The sequence below is a fragment of the Ovis canadensis genome, chromosome 13 (genome assembly GCF_042477335.2).
Source record: "Ovis canadensis isolate MfBH-ARS-UI-01 breed Bighorn chromosome 13, ARS-UI_OviCan_v2, whole genome shotgun sequence".
Lineage (NCBI taxonomy): Eukaryota > Metazoa > Chordata > Mammalia > Artiodactyla > Bovidae > Ovis > Ovis canadensis.
In genome coordinates, this window is record NC_091257.1 from 93881035 (window position 1) to 93897932 (window position 16898).

At 47.0% G+C, this 16898-nt stretch overlaps 1 protein-coding gene across 2 annotated transcripts in view; it reads left to right on the forward strand.

Moving 5' to 3' along the window:
• The first annotated feature begins 421 nt into the window (after window positions 1–421).
• The window catches only part of PTPN1 (protein tyrosine phosphatase non-receptor type 1), a 64731-nt gene continuing 48254 nt past the window's right edge, over window positions 422–16898 (forward strand). Inside the window, exon 1 of one of the 2 annotated variants that reach the window (XM_069548825.1) lies at window positions 422–722. In XM_069548825.1, coding sequence (XP_069404926.1) covers window positions 660–722 — 63 coding nt within the window. In that variant the 5' untranslated portion in view covers window positions 422–659. The remainder of the gene's footprint in view (window positions 723–16898) is intronic. The other variant, XM_069548826.1, reaches the window with a different exon arrangement.

Below are 16898 nucleotides of genomic sequence, written 5' to 3' on the forward strand. Positions count from 1 at the left end.
TTTCCCGAAAGTCCGATAAACCACGAAGCTCTAAGTTTCAAGAAACCGGGGCAGACATCGGGCCAGAGAAGGAGCCTGGAAGGGGAGCACGTAATGCTCCCTTGCTCCTCGCGTCTTCTCTAGCTTTGGGCCCTGAGACCTAGGCCCTGGCGCTGCAGGAAAGAAGCATCACTGCTTCAAGGTCACTTGAACCCCCACGCACAGCGTCACGGCGGGCACTCAAGACGCGTGGGCGGGGTGGGTGGGAGGTTTGCAAACCCATGCGCCGTGGGCGGGGCGCCAGGGGTCGCCTAGGCAACGGGCGCGCGCCACGCCCAAGCCCGGAGTCCGGGAAAGGAGGGGGGGGAACTCGCGCGGCAAGATGTCTGCCCCAGGCCCCGCCCCCCGACCCCGCCCCGCGGAAGTGCTTGTCGACGCCTACGAGTGCTGATTGGCCCTTCCGGCTGAGGGGCGGAGCTCGCGGCAGCGCGGTGCGTACTTCCGGTTGCCGGGTTGACATGAAGAAGCGGCGGCGCGGCGGCGGCGGCGGCGGCTGAGGAGGCGGTAGCGACAGAGCCGAGGCTTGCGGCGGGACTCGGGGCGGCGAGCGTGACGCGGCCTAGAGCGGCAGACGGCGCAGCGGGGCCGAGGGAGAGGCGCGGCAGCCGCCCCGGCCCGTCATGGAGATGGAGAAGGAGTTCGAGCAGATCGACAGAGCTGGGAGCTGGGCGGCCATTTACCAGGTGCGGGAGCGCCCCGGAGCGCTGCAGGCCCTTCCTGAGGCCTCGAGAGCCTTCCCCTCACACACACCGCCCCCAGCCCCGGTCTCCCTGTGCGTCCTGCCCTCCGCCTCGGCCCCCGCTGCTTGAGGACCCGATCGGACGGCGGCCGCGGCCGGCGCACTGTGTCTTTGTCTCCCGGGCGGGCCTGCGTCTCTCCCGGGCCTCGCAGTCCCCCGTTGACCCCCCACCTTCCTCAGGTCTTCCAGCCCCGGCTGACCGACCTCGCGAGCCTGGAAGCCGCCGGCCTCCGCTCTCGGTGCGAAGCCTCCCACCCCGACCCCGCCCCCCGGCCCGGCCACTCTTTGTCCCTTGGGGTGATGGGCAGAGCGCCCCCCACCCCCCACTTCCCTTCCTAGACCGGACCACCGCGGACTGCCTTCCTTTGTCTCCCCGGGGGGAGAGGAGTACTCCCGCCCTCCCTCTTTTACATTTCCTCTCCCCCTAGTCGCCGTGCTGCGTCGAGTCCCAAGGATGACAGTCCTTTCCCCTTTCCTGTTCATTCATTTGATGGATCTGCATCCGCGTGCCTGTTACCGTGCTAGGCACTGCGGAGGCGCTGGAGGTAGTGTTGGCTGAACGAGACCCGCGAGATCCTATCCACCCCGCTAGCTTAGTGTCGAACGGGGGCAGTCAAACACGTGAGCAGATCATTTCAAATGGTGACAGGGGGTACGACGAAAACAGAGTATCAGCAGGTCGGGAGTGACTTCAGGGGAGAGGGTCTGTCTCAGAGAAGGGGATCAGGGAAGATCTGTCAGAAGAAGAGGCATTTGCTCCGTGAGCTCCGCCCTGAGAGTATCAGACTCAAGCGCTTTAAAGCCAGGAGGACTGTAGCACCAACTCCACTGGGGCCAGAAGGTTACCCCGTGTCAGGCAGGCAGCGCGGGGGGAGGTTAACGTTTTTACCCTCTCGAAAACAGCATCTTTTTCTCCGGCGAGCATCTGACCCTTTGGTCAGGGTGGAGATGATGATGTCTTCCCAGTCCTCATCTCTTTGTGGGCTATGGTGGTTCATGAATAAAAACTTAGGGAGGTGGGGTTTCTCCCATATGTCTGCATCATCAGATAGAAAAGATGGAGAGGTCTGCTTTCAGGAGCAGCTAAATCCTGTGAGGAAAATATGTTGCTCCCGATTAAATGTCATTGCGGGGGTTGTGAGGATTAACCAAAACCATACTGGGTATTTTAAATAAGCGATGTACAGAATAGAGAGATGTTGTTACTTGTGTAAAGGAAGAAGGCTGTTTTCGGCTTATAGGCTCAAAAGGCAAATTGTGAGACCCATCAGCTGGTAGTATTAAAATCTATTTTGAGCTCCACTTAAAAAGGAAGAAAGCTTTAAGCAGTTCTTTGGTATGCTTGACTAACAAAAGCCTTTTTTTGACAGGCTTGGTTTCATGTGGATTTGCATCAAGCTTATTTGACAGGATTCTTTTTACTTGCACTGTAATGTATATTAGCTTCTGATAGACTAATGTTTATAACCACTCTAATCTTTATAAGTACAGTCGATCAATATATAACATCTTATTGCATGTCTAGTCTCTGAGTGAATTGAATGAATTCCACGAGTGACTTTGAGAATGTGTAGACAAGTTTTCTGCATCAAATTTAATGCAGTAAAGTGGTTTTAAAAGAAAAAATTCTTGGTCTGAAGTGTTGAAGTTGATTATGATGTACCCCATCTCAAGTAGGGGTGGCCTCCAGGAGTTTTGGTTGAATTTGATTTGTTTTAGGGCAGAGTGAGAGACCTATCACCCAAGCATTGTTAAAACTTTGTTAAGCAACCCACTAGCATGGAGCATGGTCTTCAGTTAAATTTCCCTCATTGTTTTAAGTTTGTCTACCACCTTGAAGTCCCATGAGTTACATGTTGAGATTTCTCTAGACTCATAATGGATTGCCACATTTCTGGAGGTGGTTTCTTTTATCTTAGAGAATTATCCACTCAGGCTTTCTCACCTTTGCAGTACAGATATTTCTCTTTTACAAAATCGAAATTAGAAGCTCTTTTCCTTCTTAACGTTAAAAGTGTTAAGAGCCAACTGTGGCATTTTAAAACAATGCAGAACTCAAATGCCCTTGAGTTTAAGGTGGCAGGTTTTCCAAAGTATGTGTCAATTTACCAAAACCATTATTTTTCAGAAATTCAAAGAAATGTGTTTATGGTTGGTAGAAAATGGAAGTTAAAAATATTTTGTGGCATATCACAATGAAGGCAACTTTCTACCAAGCCACTTTGAGCTTGCTTAGTCTATTATGATTTTTAAAATAACAGGTAATTTTTGTAAACAAAGCAGTGCAGTTATTTCTCACTATACTAACTTCTAACTAGAACAAAAAAATGTAAAAACTTGGAAACAATGGGAAAAGAACAAAGGATGAAGTACACTTTTACATGCTGAGAAATGTGGCGGCTTAGGAAACAAATGTTTCAAGCAAAGATTCTGTTTGTCAGTTTGATAAAGTGAGTATAACTGGTTTTAGTCGTTAATGCTAATAAATAGCATAGACATTAATAAGCATTTAGGTCTATAAAAAGTCAGCTCTGAAAGCATGTGCAGATGGCTTTAAAAGTTGTTTTCTATCACTTAAATGATTGTATGTCTGGTTTGAAAAGTGGAAGTAATACATAGAGGGCCTTGAGTGCTCAAGAGAGAAGAGATGGGGAAAAGGATTGGTTTTGAAGCTAGAATGAGAGAAGAGTGGGCTTGAGTGAATGAAAATCGGAAAAACTACGCATTTGTAATTTAAAGTTGGGGTCAGGTATTTTCAGTATTTCTCTCATTTCTAATTCTTTGATTCTCTGACGCTGTTCACTACTTCTCAGTATGAATGATTTGATTGTCTCAGATAAAAGAGATTGCAACAATAGCTTGTGACTCCAAGGCAAGATTTATTCTGTACTAGAGGCAGGCTTTGTAAAATGGGCCACTCTTCCAATTGACATTTGTTTTTATAGCTGCTTTCATTGTGAAATACGACTTAATGCCCGACTGTGTTAAAACCATGTTACAGTAGTCCGCTGAAATTCCTTACTGTTCTATACTTGTGTCATTATAGTCTAAGGCGAATATTAAAATTTCCTGATAACTTTTTATGTAAATACTATGCTCTTCAGAGAAAAATTGTGTTTTGTGCAGAGGAAGAGATCTATATACTATGACTCACTTCACTTAAAAAAAAAGACACGGAAATACAGGGAGAGCTTGGGAAGCCCTAGTCATCTTGAGTGACCCATTAGATCTAAATGTTCTCTTGTAGCCCTGGTTTGAGTGCACTAAATTTAGGTGTCTGATCCCCACTTTGGAAACATGCAGAGACGCTTGTAATTGTCTGGACTCCTCTTAGATTAACAGGGGGCACAAGTAGAAATAGTGAAAGGAAGACTGTTTTGCTGTCATTATTTGTTTGACATCACTGACGTATTTATAGGAATACTTTGGTTCTATTGGAAGTACATCATAAACCAGAGTATCAGATGGTTCTAAAAAGTCAGCTGGTGGATATGTGCTTAGTCGTGTCCAACTCTGTGTGACCCCATGGACTGTATCCTACCAGTATAGTGGTAATGCAAGTGATTTTCAGTTATCTACCATTGGGCCCCAAGGTCTCTCCAGTGCATTTTGCATTTTAGCACAAATAGCTCTCCCAGATCTGTTTTTATTCTGGTATTGAGTAATGTAATTAATGTATATTGAGTTTCATGATAAGTCTTTAAATTTTCTGTAGGGGTTTTTTTCAGTCTCTAAACTGCTGAAATAACTGTGTCCACCCCGTGCCTCCCCGCCCCCCACCGCCTTTTTTTGACTTGTCTGTTTTCTGATCATTTAAATTGCAGAATCCTTTTAGCAGTTTTTGTCCAGTGCTCTTAATGGCATGTATTTTTCATCAGCCTACCTGATGGCATGTGAGTTTTGCACAAACTGGCATCCCTCCCTACAGTGTTTATGTTAATTCGTTCGTGGTAACCAGCTGATACTGACTGCAGAGAGGCTGGGCGTGCTTCCTTGTACAGCCCCTGCTCGGGAACAATGAGAAGTCCAGCTGGGTCACTGTGTTCAAGACAGTGCAGCTTGGTACCAGTCAGTGGGCGCACGTTTTGAATATCCAGGAGTGCCAGGAACTTTGCAGTGGTTCTTGATTCCTCTGCTGCATCCCATTGACTGGTCACCATGATATGCTTCCTACCGTCCCACTGGTCTCAGTTTGCCTATGCTGCTACCGTTTCTGGTTTCACATGACAGAAATTAGTGAAGCCAGAAACATACTAATAAGGTCCCTCAACAATCTCTCCACATCTTCCCCTGCCCTACCGGATGTATTCTTCACATTATCTCTAGAGTAATTGTGTTAAAAACAGACCTGAGCCTGTCTCTCCTCTGTTTACTTCTACGCTGTCGTTTATCTGTGAGGTCCAAACTCCTTGGTGTGGCAGCCAGGCTCCAGCCTTCCCTTCCCTCCCGTGTACCTTTTGTTCTAGCCACCCTGGAAAGTGCAGTCTTCTCCAGACACCCTTCTCTCTCATTCCTCTGTCCCTTGGCTCAGCACTCTGTTTAGGCTGCCAGTCCCACTCTTTCTGGCTCAGACGCATGCCCCTCACACTAGATTTTGGCCTCCTTTGTCTGCGTCCTTAAACCTTCACACCCCGTGCTCTCATGGGAGTGGTTTCTTCGTATCTGGGCTCATCTCCTGTAGAGTCCAAGCTATGAAGTCAGCTCTTCCATCTTTCTCATTCATCTTGGTGTGCTTTGCACCGGCCAGAGTGCCTTAAGAAATGTTGGGGTTGAATGGATTGTCAGCGCTTTGCTCTGGGCCCTGGCAATAGACAGACGAGTCATGGTTCCCAACTCACATTCTCAGGGAGGAGGAATGGTAGACACACGCATTAATAGATTAGCCTGTGTCGGTACTAATAGCAGAGGCCACTCAGAGAAAACCAGCGCAGTGGGAGCCGTGGCTTGATGAAGCAGTTTGGTTCTGCCCGCTGTGGTGGCTTGGGAGAAAAGCTTGGGTTCTTACCCAGTAGGAGTTCACACCACCAGTGTGTTTCACAGGAACTTTCAGGGTGACAGCAGCTCTGTCCTTGGCCTGGGGTGAGCTGAATAGGAGACTTGGAGGTAGTATATCTGTCTCTAAAAATTATTGAATTACTCTCTTCTCATCACTCTCGACTTATTCTCACATGCCTTCTAGAAGGGCTTCACATGTACCTGGTTTGTAAGATACGTTTTGACTATGGTGGGATTAAAAATATGGTTCTCCGTAAAGTAACAACCCTTTTAAAATCTGTGATTTTTCTTTTTTTTCCTCAAAGTATAAATGGTAAAGGCAAACATTTTTGGCCTTTGATCCGACCACGCTTCTAGCCAGGAGAGCAGTTGAATCTTGCTTTTTCTCTAGTCGGTTCTCTCACTAACTAGGCTGACTGGGTCCCTTCCCTGCTTTGCGCTTCAGTCCCTTCCTTTGTAAAAGTAATCCTCTACCTAACTGACCACTAAGTTCTCGTCAAGTAATGAAAGTCTTTAATGTGCTCACAAAGAGAGTTTAATGTTCTTGAAGTAAGCCTTGTAAACACTGCAGTGACTGCTCAGTTTTGTAAGGTGTGTGGGTGTCAGTGGGTACAATTAGGCTCAAAAATGCATGAAAGTTTTGTGAGTATAGTTAAAGATTCAGAAGAATCAAAGCTTTTTTTCCCAAGAGGTATTGAAACCTTTTTAATAAGTGGGGTTGCTTTGGTGCAGTAATGTGGGAAAATGAGTGGCACTGACATGTAAGTTACGCTTGCAGTTTCTCGAAGTAGCAATTGGTGGTTTTTCCTGTAAAGATAGAGGAACTGATTCTTGAGAACTTACGAAAGATTCAACCCCAGCTAGGTACACGAAGAGTCGCTGCCCTGTATGTTGTAATTTTAGAAAGAAACCTACATCTGGTCTAAATTCATTTGAAGAGTATGTTAGTATACACAGCTGCCATGTTTGCGAACAAAGTACCGAGGCTCCAGCGTTTGAGAAAGAACGCTTCACTTTGGGCTTCAGAGTTGCCTGACAGCTGCCCTCCCCTTTCTCAAGGCAGCGTGATGTAATCACAAGTAACTTACTGACAGTCTGTAAATTCTGAATGTCTGAAAGCTAGGAACAAGACCATTTCCCACGTAAGATCTTTTCTTTACCAAAATAAACAGCCAAAGGAAAATGAAGCTCACACACACACACACACACACACACACACTCCCCCCGCCCCCATCAGTCAGTCATACTGCAGTGCAGGTCACACTGCAGATGAAAATAACTACTGATACATGATTTTCAGTTTTCTTCGTTTTAAATTTGTGACCTGATTTAATTTGCAGTTCCAAATGCTTATGATTCTACTGAGGCTGTATGTAAAGTTTTACAGGTGGTTATTGTGATTTACTCGCTAAGTCGTGTCTGACTTTTTGTGACTCTGGACCGTAGCCCGCCAGACTCCTCTGTCCATGGGATTCTCCAGGCAAGAATACTGGAGTGGGTGGCCATTTCTTTCTCCAAAAGTTTTATGGATACCCCATGGTAATTAGATTTGGTGCTTAAGGAGTTCTGCAGCACAGAACCACACAGTAAACATGACTTATTAGCAAAGGGACCCTTAAGGATTGTATTTTTCTCAGGAAAATACACATATTCCCTACTACTATTAATCTAGTACTGTGCCAGGAAATTGTGAGTCCTTATAGAAGAAGGTTAACCACTTGTTGAAGCAAACCTTTGGGCCCAAGTCGCCTTGTGTCCTGGGCTCATTTACTTGCAGAGCAGTCTTCCCAAAGACTGAGTGAGGCGTGCTTGCTTTGATGGATGGAGGAGGAAAAGCCTAGGTTGTGTTTGTGGCTTATGTGGGCCAGCAGCACCACTTGCAAAGATAAGATGAGCATAGCAAAGCTAGGGTTCCAAGGCTGCTTTTCTAGTTTACTAGTTAGTGATTGGAGAAGGAAAGCTCTCCCTTATCTCCATTACTCTGTTATTAAATGTTCTCCCCCCTGACTTTTTTCTTCTTACCGAATGGCTTTGTTATTGGTGCAACTCTTCCTTTTGAAGAGTCACATTTAAAAACTGCCACACTAAGTCCCAGGGAACAGCTTAGCTAGTTTTTATTCTGATGAGTCCTGATTACTCAGAGAATTGTGCACTGCTGTGAATTGCTTACAGAGAGGTGAACATCAAGTAATCACTCCAAATAGTTGGAGTTTTCTGAAGAACAGGGGGTCACTTAAAAATGTCTGCACATGAAATCACTTCTGAATATAACTTCACTCAGGAGAACAAATAGGCAAGCTGCATTTGTCATAATAGGGTAAATCAGCTTTAAATTCCCTTGGTGGTTAAACATTTGTCGCTGTTATATTTATCTCTCTTAGACCTTGTATTGCTTCACTATTCAAAGAGTCAGGCCTGAGTTTGCTTCTGCAGGGATAAAGGTGAAGTATGCTTCAGTGGCTAGTCAATATTTGTGTGGCCTTCGCACAGAGAGAAGAGGCCTCTCAGAAGATATTTAGAGGTGTATTAGAGGGAGTTTTCTGCTTTTTGTTGTTCTTGTTCTGCTCTATTTTTACCCTAATTTGAGCTGTTTTTTGACAGCATCTTAGAGTTAAGTGTCGCCAGTATTTTTCTCTGTCACGTGGATGTGCTGTGTGTGAGTAGTTGCTCAGTTGTGTCCGACTCTTAGTGACCGCATGGACTGTAGCCCGCCAGGCTCCTCTGCCCATGGGGATTCTCCAGGCAAGAATACTGGAGTGGGTTGCCATGCCCTCCTCCAGGGGCTCTTTCCAACCCAGGGATTGAACCCAGGTCTCCCACATTGCAGACAGCTCCTTCACTGTCTTAGCCACCAGAGAAGCCCAAGAATACTAGAGTGGGTAGCCTGTTCCTTCTCCAGGGGATCTTCCCAGCCTGGATGCCACTTCCTGGATCTCCCCCTACTGCCTGGATGCCACTTCCTTATTGCCAGGGTCTTTCAGATCATCATCCTAAGAAGTGGGGTGAAGCAGAGTGGTGCAGGATCAGGAAGTTGCCTTAAGCCCCATCAGGTTGACAGGCGCAAAGCCCATCTCTGGAGCAACCCCCAGTGCACGGGGTGAGGTGGCCGAGCTGGAGGTTCAGCCAGCCCACATGCCTCTTGACTGTTGGCTGAGACTCCACGGCCCCAGGATGTGTGCTGTGCTCTCAGGGGTCCTTCATGTGCCTCTCATGGTACTGTTCTAGGTGTATCTAATTACTCCTTCGTGTCCTGCTGACAGTTTTTCTTAATGCATCCTGGGAATATTAGCGCCATTGGCAGAGTTCCGTTTCATCTGTTCTCGTCGTAGGAGCCAGGTCTGCTCCTGTGCCTTGCTTTCCTACTTACTGGTAAGAATGCTTTTGATCATTTGAGTGACAGTATTGAAGAATGCACAGTAGCAGTTGGTAAGTTTTATGCTCATCTTTTCTTAACCACTTGTTTCCATCCTTTTCGAGCTTGAACTTGCCTCAGAAAACTTACGAAAACGTAGTCATCACTCAGAATAACTGTAAAAAAAAAATAGTTGAAGTTTAACAAACTGGTACCTCCCCCCTCCCCTGCCAGGAACCTGTATTTGTCAACTAAGCTTCCTTTTACAACATGTTCCACTACTTGTTATTGTTTCCCAACAGACTTGTTCATTGGACAATGAAGTTCCTTTTGAACGAAAAAATAAATGGCTGGAGGAGATGGAGGCAAGGTTCGGTTTGCAGTAGGAGTCTGGCGTGTCCATGGCTCTTTCTGTGAAGTGCAGCTGGAGATGGGTGTGGTCCATCATCTAAACTTTCCTATCTGCAGTTTGAGGAGGTGGTTACCCTTCCAACCACTGAGGAGCGCACAGCACATGCTACTTTATTTACAGGGTGAAACTTGGCCCTAGTGGTTTCCCCTGTACTTGCCTTCAGAGGAATAAAATGCCATTCTTTGGTAAAGTTTCCATGTCAGGTCCACTTTAGAAGGAAGAAAGGATACAGCCGAAGTTAAAGGATTAAACTGGCATCACTCCTTTAGTTTTGTAAATGCCTTTAATGTTTGATTTTTGTAGGTTGCTCTTAAGGAAGTGATAAGCGTGTTAGGTTATTTGTGGTTTGAGCTCATTTTGGTCTCCTGTTCACAGCTTGCTCGGTATCCTCTGACGCTAAAACATGCTTTCTTAGAAAGACAAATGTTGAAATGTAGGACTCAGTCTGTATTCTGCGCTTGGCGACATTTCAAAAGCGTATTTTTCTCAGTACTTCGGTAGCCGGACACTTTGAAGCAAAGCAGTTTTCTTTTAAAATCATCGATTGCTTTGCTGAGTAATGTCTCTCCTTTTCCAGCAGGTAAATTAGATTCTTTCCTCCAGGCATGGAACTGTTGCTCCAGGCTAGCAGCTTAAGGGTATTTTTTAAAAGAGTCTGTCTGATCCTGGGATGTAACTGCATAGGAAACCTTTCCCACCCTGTCCCCTTCATTGATAAAGCCTTGTACTTCTAAAGACTGGGCTTTTGTCTCTTTCCAGTACTGGTTAGGTTCACACAGGAGTTTTGCTTCAAAGCATTAGTTCCAAACTGCCTTGCTCCCCACTCTTAAGGAACCACCCTGATGTACCCCCAGGAACTTGGGAGGTGATGGAAGGGAGAGCACGGGGTTTGGGATTTGGGTCTGCCTTCAATTATTGTGGGACCTCCAAGGAGTTAACATTCAGGATCAGGAAAAATGTAGTGATTAGACCAGACAACCTTGCTGCATAGCTGGAATGTGACATCCTGCGCCTCCGTGGTCGGATGAGCAGCCGGGAGAGTGGGACAGCTTTGCTGAGGAGCCGGGCTCCGTGCCCCACGGCTGCTGGATTCAGGAGCCTTCTGTGTTCCGTGCTCCCCTACATCTAACAGTGAGACGGAGCTTCCAGTTTCCATATTCGCTCAAATCAAAACTTTAACGGCTTCATTATGGCTTTAAAAATAAAGCACTCTATGTAGGCATAAATTGATTATTTTACAAAATGACCAACTGCCACACTGACGAATGTAGTTTATTCTGAAATTATTCTCATGTCTAAAGAGAATTATTAGGTTTTTGTAATTGGACTAATATCTCCCATTCAAGGGAGAAACACACGGTCTGATCCATGTTGTGCGCTCATTCATAATGAAACCCAGTATAGCTGACATTTACTGAAGTCTGTTGTATGCCCCAGGCACTGGGCAGAGCGCTTTACTTGCAGTGCCGTTTATTACACACCATAAATCGGTCTTTAAGAGCAGGAAATGCTTTAGGCGGACAATTAGGTGTCAGAGCTTCTATGTTCTTCCCTGCCTGAGGTCTCCCGTGTCCTACATCCAGCTTTACAACGGCCTGGTGGCCGTGCTCACACTGCACCACTGCAGACGGGATTGTGCTGCGCCTCCTGGGTGATCAGCACCTGGAAAGAGAAGGTCAAGATTGTGACCACTGTCCGTATTTCTGACCTGTTACTCATATGTCACGAGGTGACCATCCAGTTATATTGGACTTGATCCACACAGTGCTTTAAAAACAAGAGGAGCTTGAATTTTTGTTGTTGTTGGTAAATCAGGAGGAATTACCTACAAATCTGGGTTTTTGACTTCTCTTGAAAAATCTGCAGATCATACAGTCTGAACCCAGAGTGATAGTGGTCTGGTGGGCCCAGGGGCACCACTCCCCCTAACTCCACACTAGTAATCTAACTCGTGTGTATCCTTCATTTACCACAGCTCTCCAGCCGGTCAGCCTGTCCTCTCTTGTATGAACTACCCAGCCGTTGGACCCTTGAATTTGAGCCTCTACTCCAGGCTGGGTTTTTTCCTTTAGAGTTTGCTATCAGCATTAGAATTAAGATGATTTTTAAGATGATGTTTAGGCTTGTAAGTAGTTAGCGTGCTGTCATTAGATAAAATCAGAGGAAGGGAATACTAGCCTGAAATGTGGTGGCTGGTGTCAAAATGCCTTGGGCGGGCCCTTAACATTGAAAGCCAGGACAAGATTATTAAGCAGGGGCTTCTTTCCTTCCTGCCCTTCCCCTCCCCTCCCATCCTCTGCCCCCTTCTGCTATTTTGAGGAAGCTGGAAGCTGCCGCCATGTTTTTCCACCTCGAGCAACTGAGTGTGATTATATTTTTGTCCCATGTTCAATTATTTCCATGAACTATTTTTGATGATCAACTTGGAAATTAAATTGGATAGTCCATGTGGGACTTGATAAGAAGAATGACTTGCTCAAATGTATTTGCACTGAAAAATCTAAGAAGTAAGGTTTTTAATGACTTGCTTGGTGACCTGGTTAGGAATGATACCATTTGTTGTGGGTCTCAATTCACGAAGTTTCTTTCTCTACCTTGTACCCTCTGGCAAGGGGTGAAGGAAATGACAGCCATGAGAAGAATATGTCTATGCATTACAAAGACTAGACGTGAGAGGCCTTGGTACCTGTGTAGCAGCAGAAGTTCACGTGTTACTGTAAGAGATGCTGCTGCTTTGATCTCCCTTGAACATCTGTTCCTCCATAGACGTGTGTGCTATGTAACAAGTCAGAACAAGCAATAGCAAGAAATCCCTGGTGGCCCAGTGGTTAGGACTTCGTGCTTTCACCACCACTGATGTAGGTTCAGTCCCTGGTCAGGGAACTAAGATCTTGCAGGCTGCATGGCATAGCGAAAAATAAATACATTCATTAATTAAAAATAAAGTTGTTTTTTTTTTTTAAGTACAAGCACTAGGTAGGGCAGATTCTTTACCATTATAAAACAACCAGGATCTTTGTTCTAGGGTTTATACCTTTTCCCTTCCTAAAGCTGAATCCCAGAAGGACAGAACTGACTCCGTGTTCCAGCAGCCCAGAATCATGTGACATGATGGCACTACTCATTTAATACTTCTTTGTATACGTGCAGTTAAAATCAGTAACTGAAGATCAGTTTCTCCATGAAGCTTTTAGCTACCCTTTACTTCTTCTTCTGTTCTCCAGTTGCACACTCCTCTCAGGCAGAGCCCATTCACTCATTTGAGTATGTGAGCTGGGTGCCAGGCTGTGGGGGCCAGTGAGGATAGTGGTGCGCGAGAAAGACACAGTCGGTCCTTACTCTTACGAAGCTTAGCAGTGCAGCCAGCACAGGCCGAAGAGAGACAATCCCAGTTCAGTAATGAGAGTGCTCTTGGCATAGGCCTGGGCGCTGGGCCATTCGGGAGAAGGAACAGCAGGCAGAGGCACTGTCAGGAGAAACAGTTTATATGCGTCTCATCTGGGTTTCCCTGGCGGCTCAGTGGCAGAGAGTCCACCTGCCAGTGCCAGAGACACGGGCTCAATCCCTGGTCCGGGAGGATCCCCATGCCCCAGAGCACCTAGGCCCGTGCACCACAGCCACTGCACCTGTGCTGTGGAGCCCGGAACCGCGCCTTCCGAAGCCTGAGCGCGCTGCCGCCTGTGCATCGCAGCGACAGCAGCCACCGCAGCCAGAAGCCCTGCAGATGCTCTTCGGTCTGTACAGAAAGCAGCGCTACATTTTCACATGTAAAATATTTTTTAAAAGATTCTTTAAGTATAAACTTGACTCACTAAGAGCAAATTGAAAATATGTGACTATCCCCCTGATTTGCAGATGATACTGTAAAAATAAAGGTCTCATTTATTCACTGTGAACTTTAAAGGATATTTTTAATGGTGTTAGCCAGCTCATGCCATTATGTGGTCTGTGTTAACGGTTCTCTATAAATAGATGGCTTTGTTTGAGTGATTCTTTCATGTCTGGTACCTTGTAAAATAAGTTTGCTGATAATTTATCCTAGTTTTAAATGATTAAGCGATGAGCTTTAATTCTCAGGCATTTTAACATTTTGGATATGATTACAGATTCTGAGACTTTATGATTACTTAAATTTAAACATACAAATTACCGTCTTGAGCAATTCTAAATGAGTTGCTGAATGTTGTCTGTTTTCCATTCACATACTTACTAGACTCATTCTTTGCTGTGTAGAAACAGTCAGAATTAGATATCTGCAAACCATTAAGGTTGTGAAACATCTATTTTTCCCTTTTTCTAATTCTGGCTCTGAAGATCATGTATCAAAGTAACACTGGATTTTATTTTTTAAAGAATAATTGTTGACTGCTAGTTGTTAGAGATTTGAAAGGGGGAGAGTTTTTCTGGATGGTGGGTGATGAAGTAGAGTAAAAGGCGCTTTGCCTGTCTGTCTTTTAATAGTGAAGGAGGGCGTTTAATAGTGTTTCATAGTGAAGGAGGGCGTTTAATAGTGTTTCATAGTGAAGGAGGGCGTTTAATAGTGTTTCATAGTGAAGGAGGGCGTTCAATAGTGTTTCATAGTGAAGGAGGGCGTTTAATAGTGTTTCATAGTGAAGGAGGGCGTTTAATAGTGTTTCATAGTGAAGGAGGGTGTTTAAGTGTGCTTTTGGTTTGTGTTTTTCCTCCTTAAAGTTTTATTTTGGAGTCACTCACACGCCACTGAATGGATAGACTATGGAACATCCATAGCAGTAGATGTATGGAGTAGAGCAACAATAGTTCCTAGACCTCTCACAGAATCACTAAGCACAGCAAGGTAGAATGTTGCCAGGCGTCGGGTGGGAGTGGGGGCGGGCGTGGTGTGAGGGAGCAACTATTTTAAGATGGAGGCGAGTAGGAAGCATCATAAAAATAGACCTTCAATAGAAGGCCAAACTCTGGACAAGACTCCGGTTCGTTGATTATGCTGTGTCTTCAGATTTGCTGAAGACAGTGAGGACAGTTAGGGCTGGAAGGGAGGTATAGGTGGGAGGGTGTATCTTAGAGAGAACCCCAGCAGGGACTCACCTCCTAGTCAGTAAATCACCTTCGGGGACTGGTTTAATTACTCGTCTGTATTGTGCTGCTTATGTTTTAAGTGGGCCCCTCAGCATCCCTCCATCCCCCCTAATTTTCCCGGCTCCCAGCGAGCCCTCTGTCCCACGGCTGCGGTCCGTGCGGACCACGTCAGTGATCGCTGGGGCCGGCTGCCTGCCGTCCTCACCTTGTACAGTTCGTGTCTCTGCTCTCGGTCCCCCTCCCATAGGCGTGCTCTGGCCCTTAGGGTCATCTCTGTCTTTGCTGTCTCGTTAGACTCAGACCTTCCACTCTCCGGTCACAGCGCCCTGCGCCTCCACACCCCCTCCCTCGGTTACTTCCCTCCTCTGGATTTACCCCACCAGCCAGATTTTCAGCTGCTTGCTTCCAGCTCAAGCCCCCCTTCCCTCCTTAGGCAGGGGTCAGTCCCCGGAAATGCCGCCTGTCCAGTAGTCCCACCTCGCCCTTTTGCCCGTCTTGTTGCCCTCAGCACACCTGACCAGCCCACCCTGGACCAAGCCAGCCACCAGCTTGTCTTTCCCTGGGCCCCCACTCCTAAGTGCTGCTGGAGAAAATCTTCCGCTTGTGCAGATGGACCCACTAGGAGTCTGGTCAGTAACCTCAGATCTGTCTCCCCCAGCTCCTGGCTGTCGGGTCTGAAGTTTGCCAGCCATCCTTCAAGCCTTATTTCTCTCGACAAGAAAAAGGAGCCTTTGATCCTGAGAGCCCTCACCTCTGTGCTCTCCACGCCTTCCTGTCCTACCTCTGCAAGGTGTCTTGCTCTGATGGCTCTGTGACACTTTTAGGGATGTGTCCTTAGCCCTCCATCTGTTTTGCCATCTTTTTTGAACCACTTAAACATTTGCACGCTTTCTCTGGCAGCAACTCCCCCACCATCAGCACTTTCCAGTTGAAATGTTTGAAATAAATAGGTCACTCTGTCCATTGTTCACCTCCCGGTCACTCCCCGACCCAGGGAAGCTACACTCCACCCTACCACACCGTGAAAATAATTGTTCACAAGGTCACTGTTCGCTTCCTTGTTGCTAAATCCAACGGATTCTTTGCATCCTTATCATAACAGCATTTAACACGGTCGACCTGTTTGCTTCTTGAACATTCTGTAACCGCAGTCTCCATCGCTCTCTCCTTTCTTTTCCCTTTCCTTTCTGGCTCCTCCCTTTCTCGCTGGCTAGCCCCGGCCCGCCCTCCTGGGCTCCTCTGCTGGGGGAGCCCCACGCGTCTCCTCACACCGCTGCTTTCATCTGCCTCTCTGTTCTTTGCTGTTTCAGTTGTTCACCCAGAGGTAGTAACAGCCCCTGAATTCAGAGTGGCTCACAGGTGGCCTTGGAGTCGGGTACAGCTTCCAGAATGAGCTTCGTTCCTGAAATGCCAGCTCGCTGTCCCCCACAGGACCTGTGTGTGCTGCTTCCTCTGCCTGGAACATTCTCCCTCACCAATTCTTGTTCTGCCTTCCCGTCCCAGCGTAGGCCTCTCAGGAGGCCTTCTCAGACTCCCCGACTCGCCCATCCCTGTACTTGTGCTTCCATAGTGCCCTGTGCGGTGACACTGTAATGACACCCATGGTCCTGTAATTGCCTGTTTGCGTACCTATCGCCAGCTAACCCGGCTTAGATGTCTTCGAAAGGGCAGGACTGGCAGGATTGCTTTTGTTTGAGTCATTTCTGTCCCTTAGTACCCTTTATAGTGCCAGGCACATGAAAGAACTGGGCACGTAGTTCCCGGCTGAGCTGATGAGCTGTGCTCTTTGGTCCTTGAACCAGAAGCTGGTTGGCAGGGAGGCACTGACTCGGTAAGCGTTGTGCAGGCCGTGTGCTGCTGGCCCACAATCGGGTCAGCACACACTTTGTTTTCTCTCTTGCCTTGGAGAGTATGTGTGAAGCCACCCCCTCCTCCACTGAGATGGGGAGCCCTTCTGAGCCGGATCCGGATCCGGGTGGAATCTTGGTGTCTCCCTCACAGTGCGCTGCACGTAGTGGGACTTCATGCCAGTAGTCTTCATCTCAGATACGTAGACACTACACACACAAATACACCCGCCGGAACTAAGTCTCGCCTGTAAACCGCCTCTGTCTTCCTCAGCTGGTCCTGCCTCAGGGCAGCGCACAGCCCACGCCGCTCGGGAGGGGCCTTTGCCCTGTGGCTTGTTCCTCGGTGCTGGCCAAGTATCAGCGGAGGCGGGTGGGGGGGGGGGTGGTCTTCCCTCGTTGAAACTCCTTAGGTTTGGTAGCTGTGACTGGCCAGTGCTGACAGGAAACAGAGGC